Raw genomic sequence first — 10,777 nt, 5'->3', positions numbered from 1 at the left:
GTTCTGATCTGATGAGAGGGGGCTGCAGCAGCCGGCTTTATACCCGAGGAGGACCCGCCCTGATCCCGCCCTGACTCCGCCCCCACCCGCCCTGACTCCGCCCCCTGCCCTGCTGTTGGTGCCCCAGATCAAAATAACTTCAGGCTGCAGACCTTCAACAACAACATTTTGCTCGAGGACTCGGTCACTTCTCCTCACCTGTCATCACCTGCTCCAGCGAACCGAGCAGAAAACAAACGAAAACAAGTGATGACATCACGGTTTGTTGTTTAAAGCAGTTTCCCAACCCTGGTCCTCAAGGAACACTGCCCTGCATGTTTTCCATGTTTCCCTGCTCCAGCACACCTGATTCAAATAATTGGGTAAAAAAAATATTTCTGTACACTGTAAACATCACAAAAATACTACTGTATCCTATAAAAATAAGCCTTAAAAATACTACTGTACCCTATAAAAATAAGCCTTAAAAAAACTACTGTACCCTATAAAAATAAGCCTTAAAAAAACTACTGTACCCTATAAAAATAAGCCTTAAAAATACTACTGTACCCTATAAAAATAAGCCTAAAAAATACTACTGTACCCTATAAAAATTAGCCTTAAAAATACTACTGTACCCTATAAAAATAAGCCTTAAAAATACTACTGTACCCTATAAAAATAAGCCTTAAAAATACTACTGTACCCTATAAAAATAAACCTTAAAAATACTACTGTACCCTATAAAAATAAGCCTAAAAAATACTACTGTACCCTATAAAAATTAGCCTTAAAAATACTACTGTACCCTATAAAAATAAACCTTAAAAATACTACTGTACCCTATAAAAATAAGCCTTAAAAATACTACTGTACCCTATAAAAATAAACCTTAAAAATACTACTGTACCCTATAAAAATAAGCCTTAAAAATACTACTGTACCCTATAAAAATAAACCTTAAAAATACTACTGTACCCTATAAAAATAAGCCTTAAAAAAACTACTGTATCCTATAAAAATAAGCCTTAAAAATACTACTGTATCCTATAAAAATAAGCCTTAAAAAAACTACTGTACCCTATAAAAATAAGCCTTAAAAAAACTACTGTATCCTATAAAAATAAGCCTTAAAAATACTACTGTACCCTATAAAAATAAACCTTAAAAATACTACTGTACCCTATAAAAATAAACCTTAAAGCACAGAGAGGGGCCTGATAACTGAAGGCTGTTAGTTCTCATCAGAACTCTGGCTGCAGCATTTTGGATCAGCTGAAGGCTTTTCAGAGAATATGTGGGACAGCCCAATAATAAAGAATTACAGTAGTCCAATCCTGAAGTAACAGATGCATGGAGCAGTTTTTCTGCATCACTCTGAGACAAGATGTTCCTGATTTTAACAATATTACGAAGATGAAAGAAGGCAGTCCTAGAAACCTGTTTTATATGCGAGTCAAATGATAAATTCTGGTCAAAAATAACTTCAAGGTTCCTCACTGTAGAACTAGAAGCCAAGGAAATACCATCTAGAGCAGTGTTTCCCAACCCTGGTCCTCAAGGCACACTGCCCTGCATGTTTTCCATGTTTCCCTGCTCCAGCACACCTGATTCAAATAATTGGGTCAGGTCTTAAAGCTCTCCAGAATGCTGAGGACGACCCATTCATTTGATTCAGGTGTGCTGGAGCAGGGAAACATGGAAAACATGCAGGGCAGTATGCCTTGAAGACCAGGGTTGGGAAACACTGGTTTAAATGGTTGGGATAAACAGGACAACAAACAGCCTGTGGTAAACAGCCTGCTGCCCCAGGCTGCCCTCAGAATGCCTCCAGGCGTTCGGTCACCTGTCAGAGAAGCATCGGTATGGTGTCTGAGGATGAGCTGCTGCCCTGAAGGAGGAAACAACAACAACCTCAGATCTTGTTTGTTTGTTTGTTTGTCTGAAGCCTGGAACAACATGTGACTTGTTGTGGTCACAAGATTCAAAGTGAAAGTTGTGAAACATCCGCAGAGCAGAGGCAGGACCTGCTGTAGGTGTTTATCAGGTGAACCCGACTTTAAGTTTATTTATTATTTATATAACAGGGTCAAAGGTTAAATACTGAGTCTGAGCCAAAGGTTATGAAGGTCGTTCATCTAATCAGGTTCATTTACATGTGGTGACATCACTGATGACATCACTGGATTCTGAACACATTTCCACGTTTTTAACTTTTATTTTCTCCCTTTTGATCTTTTTCTGAACTCATGAACAACTATGAACAAAGCTGTTCCAGCTTCTGATCTTTTTCATGTTTTTCTCTCATTTTATCCTCATAAAAACAACAGAAAATCAGTAGAAAGAACCTCGGGAAGAATCAGTAAAACGTCTTTAATCAGATCCTGATTCTCAGGGTCTGAGGGACCAAGAACTGGTGTTTATCTCTGTGAGTTTCATCTGTTCTCAGAGTCAGAAACCCAGTCCTCCTCAGAGGGTCTGATCCCCCTGGTTCTTCATCAGGACTCAGAGAAACCCTCATTACTGCTGACACACTGGTTTCCATTCAGACCCCCCCTGAGCTGCATGAGCTAACGGCCAAACACTTCCTGTTAGCTGCATGAGCTAACGACTAAACACTTCCTGTTAGCTGCACGAGCTAACGGCCAAACACTTCCTGTTAGCTGCACGGGCTAACGGCCAAACACTTCCTGTTAGCTGCACGAGCTAACGGCCAAAAACTTCCTGTTAGCTGCACGAGCTAACGGCCAAACACTTCCTGTTAGCTGCACGGGCTAACGGCCAAACACTTCCTGTTAGCTGCACGAGCTAACGGCCAAACACTCACTGTTAGCTGCGTAAGCTAATGGCCAAACACTTCCTGTTAGCTGCATGAGCTAACGACTAAACACTTCCTGTTAGCTGCATGAGCTAACGGCCAAACACTTCCTGTTAGCTGCATGAGCTAACGGCCAAACACTTCCTGTTAGCTGCACGGGCTAACGGCCAAACACTTCCTGTTAGCTGCACGAGCTAACGGCCAAACACTCACTGTTAGCTGCGTAAGCTAATGGCCAAACACTTCCTGTTAGCTGCACGAGCTAACGGCCAAAAACTTCCTGTTAGGTGCACGAGCTAACAGCCAAACACTTCCTGTTAGCTGCGCGAGCTAACGGCCAAACACTTCCTGTTAGCTGCGCGAGCTAACGGCCAAACACTTCCTGTTAGCTGCATGAGCTAATGGCTAAACACTTCTTGTTAGCTGCATGAGCTAATGGCTAAACACTTCCTGTTAGCTGCATGAGCTAACGGCCAAACACTTCCTGTTAGCTGCATGAGCTAACGGCCAAACACTTCCTGTTAGCTGCATGAGCTAACAGGCCAACAACACTTCCTGTTAGCTGCATGAGCTAATGGCTAAACACTTCCTGTTAGCTGCACGAGCTAACGGCCAAACACTTCCTGTTAGCTGCACGAGCTAACGGCCAAACACTCACTGTTAGCTGCGTAAGCTAATGGCCAAACACTTCCTGTTAGCTGCACGAGCTGACGGCCAAACACTTCCTGTTAGCTGCACGAGCTGACGGCCAAACACTTCCTGTTAGCTGCACGAGCTAATCTCCAAACACTTCCTGTTAGCTGCATGAGCTAATGGCCAAAAACTTCCTGTTAGCTGCACAAGCTAATCTCCAAACACTTCCTGTTAGCTGCACGAGCTAACAGCCAAAAACTTCCTGTTAGCTGCACAAGCTAATCTCCAAACACTTCCTGTTAGCTGCGCGAGCTAACAGCCAAAAACTTCCTGTTCACTGCACGAGCTAATGGCCAAACACTTCCTGTTAGCTGCACGAGCTAACGGTAAAACACTTCCTGTTAGCTGCGTGAGCTAACAGCCAAATAATTCCTGTTGGCTGCACGAGCTTACGGCCAAACACTTCCTGTTAGCTGCACGAGCTAACGGCCAAACACTTCCTGTTAGCTGCACGAGCTAACGGCCAAACACTTCCTGTTAGCTGCGTGAGCTAACGGCCAAACACTTCCTGTTAGCTGCACGAGCTAATCTCCAAACACTTCCTGTTAGCTGCATGAGCTAACGGCCAAACACTTCCTGTTAGCTGCACGAGCTAATCTCCAAACACTTCCTTTTAGCTGCACGAGCTAATCTCCAAACACTTCCTGTTAGCTGCACGAGCTAATGGCCAAACACTTCCTGTTAGCTGCACGAGCTAACGGTAAAACACTTCCTGTTAGCTGGAGCTAAGGGGATAATTCAGATAAAACATGTCTGCCATCTAGTGGTAGGAAGCGGAAACAAGATTTGATGTTAATGTGTGTGTTTTATTCATGATGGGGGCTCTTAAACAGGTTAAAAAGAGGTCCCAAAACTTGAATCCATCCTTCAAGTCCTCACAAACCAGCACAAAGCTGACGGCCGTGTCCTGGTACTGGTTCTACCCGCCTGGAATGGTTTTACAGAGAGTCCAGGGTTCACTAAAGTCTTCCAAAGTCTCCCCAAGGTGCAGAGTCCCTGGTCCTGAGAACTTTGCCAACAGGAAGTCGAAGCATCAAACCACCGCAGCTGACATGGAGATTCTGCTGGATCCAAGAAGAGCCAAAAACAAGACGCCATCGTCCGTCAGAACAGTCTATCGTGGATAAAGTTCAGGGTGCTGCCACCTGCAGCAAGTAAGGAATGGAAGGTCAGAGGGATCAGCTACCATCTACCAGTTCTTAGGAGGTCTCCTCTGAGTTCATGTTGGAATGCTGCCGTCCACCGCCACCACCGACAGCTCGGTCTCAGAGGTGTGCGAGGCCTCGATGAGTCTGGCGAGCCCCGTCTTGGAGGAGTACTTGAAGATGAAGGCCTTCATCAGGTCGTAGCGGTAGTTCCTGTTGAGCAGGTTGTACAGGAGCGGGTTGATGCAGCAGTGGAGCAGTGAGAAGCACTGCGTCAGGTGCAGCGCCACGTCCAGGAAGCCCTCCAGCCGGCAGCTGAAGGGCAGCGCGCCCAGCAGCGTCAGCGTGTCCAGCAGCAGGACGGCGTGGAACGGCAGCCAGCACACCAGGAAGACCGCGATGTAGGCCAGGACGATCCGCCGACCGGTGCGCCGCTCCTGGTCCGAGCTGCGAGGGATGGCCACGGCCAGGAGCAGGTAGAAGACGGCGATGACGGGGAAGGGTACGGCGAAGCCGAGCACGAAGAAGCTCAGCTGGATGCCCGCCATCCACTCCCTCGGGTTGTTGGGCGGGTACACCGGCCGGCAGACGGCACCGTCCAGATGTGTGGACTTCACCGCCTGCAGGAAGTAGATCTCAGGGATGGACGCTGCCAACGCCGCCAGCCACACCCCCACGCAGACCAGCCACCGCACCGCCTTCTTCCTGCGGCCGCCGGGCGCGTTGGCGAGCAGCGTGACGGACAGGAAGCGGTCGACACTCATGCAGGTGAGGAAGAAGATGCTGCCGAACAGGTTGACGCTGAAGATCAGGTGCGTGATCTTACAGACGGCCTCTCCGAACGGCCAGCGCCCGCCCTGCAGGAGCGAGGTCACCCAGACCGGCAGCGTGGCCACCACGCACAGGTCGGCCACCGCCAGGTTCAGGACGTACAGGTGCATCTCGTGGCGGTTCCTGTCGGAGCGCAGGGTGACCCAGACCACCGAGGCGTTGGCGGCGAGGCCCACCAGGAAGATGAAGATATAGAGGACGGAGAGGATGTGGAGCAGGGCGGCGTGGCTGACGGCGCCCGAACACAGCAGCGTCTCCACGCTGGACAGGTTGTGGTGGTCGGCGGTGGTCAGGTTCAGCTCCTCCCACAGCTCCATCAGCTCACTGAGGTCGCTGGTGCTCAGACTCATGACGACGAGACTCCACCTGGAAGACAGGAAGAGACGAGTGAAAAGGCAGCAGGTTCTGGACCGGAATCTGGACCAGGATCCAGAGGGGGACTAATATTTGGGTTCAGTCCTTCTAACAAAATAAAATCCATCAGTAAGTGGAATTAATGTAATGAAACCAGGGATGCACCGATCTGATATTTGGATCGGATGTCGGTACCGATATCGAAGAAAATTTGATGTAGGGTATCGGTGACAATGGGCCGATCCATATCGGCCAATTTTTTTTATTTTATTTCCCCTCGTCCTGTCCAGCATTGGAATTCATCAGAGGACCTACTGCACCCTCTGGTGGTGAAATAAACTTATTAAGTTGGGACTGATTCTGATTTTTTACCAAGCTATTGTTCTGTTCAGATGCTTTTGTAACAGATGTTTAATTCCCATTTGCACTAAACTCTATAAAGAGCTGATTGCTACTTATTTTGAAAATCTACCAACCAAGCTGGTGAAGCTGTTGTTTTTTTCTCAATTTCAGCTCCTTTATTATTTAATATTTAGTTTTACACTGGAGTTTGAATCCCTAACTGCACTGAACCAGTTACACTCGTTATATTTTTGGTTAATATTGTTTTACTGGTGCACAATTATTAAATAAATAAATAATTCAGTCTTTTTGTTTGTAAAGAAATAGGAAAGAAATGTTTAGGTCTGATGTTGCCTTGCACAGAAGAATGATCCCAGTCTTTTCCACACATATAATTTATAATCCTTTGCTCCCATTATTCCGCGCGTTTTTTCTGTGTCGGACGATACTGAACCTCATATATCGGAGGTGAAAAAAGCGGATCGGTAAATCCCTAAATAAAACCTTCCAGTTGTGTCCAACAGCTGATCCAGCATGACACTCTGCTGACCCGACCGCAAACTCTGAGACAACAGATGGTCGCCAGACATCTGACAGGAAACGGGACCGACCGACAGAACAATGATGCCTGTGTGCGAATGTGAGCAATCAGTAACTCGAGTGTGATCTGTACGAAGAGTCTGCAGATCAATGAGAAGCCCGGATCACTCCCACAAAGCTGAAAGGTCTTAGGCAGGACCCCCTTATGAAAGGTTCTACCTCCAGTAGGGGTCCTTAGGGAAGACCCCCTTATGAAAGGTACTACCTCCAGTAGGGGTCCTTAGGCAAGACCCCCTTATGAAAGGTACTACCTCCAGTAGGGGTCCATAGGTAAGACCCCCTTATGAAAGGTACTACCTCCAGTAAGGGTCCTTAGGCAAGACCCCCTTATGAAAGGTACTACCTCCCGTAGGGGTCCTTAGGCAAGACCCCCTTATGAAAGGTACTACCTCCAGTAGGGGTCCATAGGTAAGAACCCCTTATGAAAGGTACTACCTCCCGTAGGGGTCCTTAGGCAAGACCCCCTTATGAAAGGTACTACCTCCCGTAGGGGTCCTTAGGCAAGACCCCCTTATGAAAGGTACTACCTCCAGTAGGGGTCCATAGGTAAGAACCCCTTATGAAAGGTACTACCTCCCGTAGGGGTCCTTAGGCAAGACCCCCTTATGAAAGGTACTACCTCCCGTAGGGGTCCTTAGGCAAGACCCCCTTATGAAAGGTACTACCTCCAGTAGGGGTCCATAGGTAAGAACCCCTTATGAAAGGTACTACCTCCCGTAGGGGTCCTTAGGCAAGACCCCCTTATGAAAGGTACTACCTCCCGTAGGGGTCCTTAGGCAAGACCCCCTTATGAAAGGTACTACCTCCAGTAGGGGTCCATAGGTAAGAACCCCTTATGAAAGGTACTACCTCCCGTAGGGGTCCTTAGGCAAGACCCCCTTATGAAAGGTACTACCTCCCGTAGGGGTCCTTAGGCAAGACCCCCTTATGAAAGGTACTACCTCCAGTAGGGGTCCATAGGTAAGACCCCCTTATGAAAGGTACTACCTCCAGTAGGGGTCCTTAGGCAAGACTCCAATATGAAAGGTACTACCTCCAGTAGGGGCCCTTAGGCAAGACCCCCTTATGAAAGGTACTACCTCCAGTAGGGGTCCTTAGGCAAGACTCCAATATGAAAGGTACTACCTCCAGTAGGGGCCCTTAGGCAAGACCCCCTTATTAAAGGTACTACCTCCAGTAGGGGTCCTTAGGCAAGACTCCAATAAGAAAGGTACTACCTCCCGTAGGGGTCCTTAGGCAATACCCCCTTATGAAAGGTACTACCTCCAGTAGGGGTCCTTAGGCAAGACCCCCTTATGAAAGGTTCTACCTCCAGGGGTCCTTAGGCAAGACTCCCATATGAAAGGTACTACCTCCAGTAGGGGCCCTTAGGCAAGACCCCCTTATGAAAGGTACTACCTCCCGTAGGGGTCCTTAGGCAATACCCCCTTATGAAAGGTACTACCTCCAGCAGGGGTCCTTAGGCAAGACCCCCTTATGAAAGGTACTACCTCCAGTAGGGGTCCATAGGTAAGACCCCCTTATGAAAGGTACTACCTCCAGTAGGGGTCCTTAGGCAAGACTCCAGTATGAAAGGTACTACCTCCAGTAGGGGCCCTTAGGCAAGACCCCCTTATTAAAGGTACTACCTCCAGTAGGGGCCCTTAAGCAATACCCCCTTATGAAAGGTACTACCTCCAGTAGGGGTCCTTAGGCAAGACCCCCTTATGAAAGGTACTACCTCCAGGGGTTCTTAGGCAAGACCCCCTTATGAAAGGTTCTACCTCCAGGGGTTCTTAGGCAAGACTCCCGTATGAAAGGTACTACCTCCAGTAGGGGCCCTTAGGCAAGACCCCTTTATGAAAGGTACTACCTCCCGTAGGGGTCCTTAGGCAAGACCCCCTTAGGAACGAGCCCCCAGGAACGAGCCCCTAGGAACGAGCCCCCAGGAACGAGCCCCTAGGATCGAGCCCCCTGGATAGAGCCCCCAGGATCGAGGGTTAGACGCCTGCCGACAGCTGCACCTGTTACGGTGTTTGCTGCTCGGTCTACACTTTGGTCTGCACGGTCCACATAGCAGGCAGTGATACGAAGGGAGAGAAAATAGGGCCAAGAGATTGTGAGGTCTGACATTTTCCTGGAGAACCATTTTGTGATGCAAATGTATTACTCTGTTGAACACAGATTGTTTTAAGAAGCTAGATGCTTTATTTTTTAAACCCCAGCCAACTAGCTGGACTACCTTCATCAACACCAAAACTAGGCTGGAACTCTGCTCACAGGACGCAGCAGGGGGTAAGAGCTGAGGAAAGGAGCTGAGGAAAGGAGCTGAAGAAAGGAGCTGAGGAAAGGAGCTGAGGAAAGGAGCTGAGGAAAGGAGCTGAGGAAAGGAGCTGAGGAAAGGAGCTGAGGAAAGGAGCTGAGGAAAGATGGATCATAAATCAGAAACACTTTCTTAGTTGCTGTTGATTGATTTTTGTTTTGTTTGTTAAACAAAACAATGTTATGTTATGCGTTCTAGAATGCGCTGCTGAGGGTGGCAGCGCATTAATTAATTAATTAATTTAATTCTTCTATTCTGTAACTCTTTTATTCTTTAATTCTTCTATTCTTTAACTCTTTTATTCTTTAATTCTTTAATTCTTCTATTCTTTAACTCTTCTATTCTTTAATTCTTCTATTCTTCAACTCTTTTATTCTTTAATTCTTCTATTCTTTAACTCTTTTATTCTTTAATTCTTTTATTCTTAAACTCTTCTATTCTTTAACTCTTTTATTCTTAAACTCTTCTATTCTTAAACTCTTCTATTCTTTAATTCTTTAATCCTAAAAACTGCTGTAAAGAAACAGGTGGAAACATTCAGAATTGAGATGTGAGGACTTCCCCTGGAACAGAGTCCCAGATATAACAGATATAACAGATCAATGGGGCCCCTGTTGGCTTTAATGGGTTATAAACTTCTCATCGACTTATAAATCATGATCAGAGATCAATACTGAGCCCTAGCCCCCCCCATACACCGCTCCTATTCAGCAGTGGGTCAGACAGGGTGGTCACCAGCTGGGAGGCCCCTGCACGCAGCACCATAAAGCCATAAAGCAGCACTTAAAGTCGTAAAACCGGCTGACCTCTGTCCCCGCCGGACTCCACTCAGAAACCTCCCAAATGAAGCCTTCAGTCCTTCCTCATCGGGTTCATAAGGTGGGAAGCGAGCCCTGCGGCGGGGAAACATCACACACGCGCAGCCTCTGAAATACGGCCCGCGTTTCACGAACCGACACCGAACTGCGGGCACGAGCCGGGACACGAGCCGGGGCACGGAGGAGCAGAAAGCTGCTGGACCGACGCGCTGAAGGGCCAAAATACAGAGAGTGAAATATTTCTGGTGTTTCAACTGTGCGCCGATCTCACCGCAACACGCGCCTGCTCAGTGCTGACAACCGGTGTCACCTGCGCGCGTACGTGCACGCGCCTGCTCCGCTTATTCTGAGAAAACCCGTGTCTTTCTGCAGCAGGCGCGGTGTGTGACTCACCTCTGCAGACAGAAGCCGAACCGGGATGGAGAGCCGGGAGAGCCGGGAGAGTGGAGCCTGCGGGCCGGGAGAGTGGAGCCTGCGGGCCGGGAGAGTGGAGCCTGCGGGCTGGGGATCCGGAGGGTTCGGCTCAGGCCGACACGGTGCCGATCCGGGGGCAGGGCTGGACCAGAGTCTGCGCAGTCCGCCGGTCAGAGGGGGTCTCAGAGGGTCTTCAGTTCAACCGAGATAAAAAGAAGAAGAAACGCCCCCAGAGAGGAGTACTCAGAGAAAAAGCTGCAGACCTCCAAGTCACTAAAACACTAAATAACACAATAATAACCTAAGTTAGAGAAGCGATGTTTGTGGGGATTATTTTTATTTTTTATCATTTTTCATTTATTTATTTTTTATTATTTTTTATTTTGTATTATTATATATATATATATATATAGATATATATATCTATATATATATAGATATATATATTTTCTTTCTTTCTTTTCAGCTTTTCTGCTGGTTA

The 10,777-nt window shown here is 47.5% G+C and overlaps 1 protein-coding gene across 1 annotated transcript; it reads right to left on the bottom strand.

Annotated features, from left to right (window-relative positions):
• Nucleotides 1-4,275: 4,275 nt before the first annotated feature.
• ackr3b (atypical chemokine receptor 3b) lies at nucleotides 4,276-10,515 on the bottom strand. Its single transcript, XM_075477052.1, has 2 exons — nucleotides 10,276-10,515; nucleotides 4,276-5,832 (listed from the first exon to the last, which is right to left on the bottom strand). The coding sequence occupies exon 2, from the start codon at nucleotides 5,814-5,816 to the stop codon at nucleotides 4,710-4,712; it is 1,107 nt and encodes a 368-aa protein (XP_075333167.1). The 5' UTR covers nucleotides 5,817-5,832; nucleotides 10,276-10,515; the 3' UTR covers nucleotides 4,276-4,709.
• Nucleotides 10,516-10,777: the final 262 nt, after the last annotated feature.

This window comes from Odontesthes bonariensis, chromosome 11, assembly GCF_027942865.1.
Source record: "Odontesthes bonariensis isolate fOdoBon6 chromosome 11, fOdoBon6.hap1, whole genome shotgun sequence".
NCBI classification, from domain to species: Eukaryota; Metazoa; Chordata; class Actinopteri; order Atheriniformes; family Atherinopsidae; genus Odontesthes; species Odontesthes bonariensis.
Note: the sequence above shows the minus strand (reverse complement) of the source record. Positions and strands in the feature narration are given on the sequence as shown.

Bases quoted from the DNA above. Each gene is read 5' to 3' on its own strand.
- ackr3b (XM_075477052.1), bottom strand. From the start codon at position 5,816: ATGAGTCTGAGCACCAGCGACCTCAGTGAGCTGATGGAGCTGTGGGAG.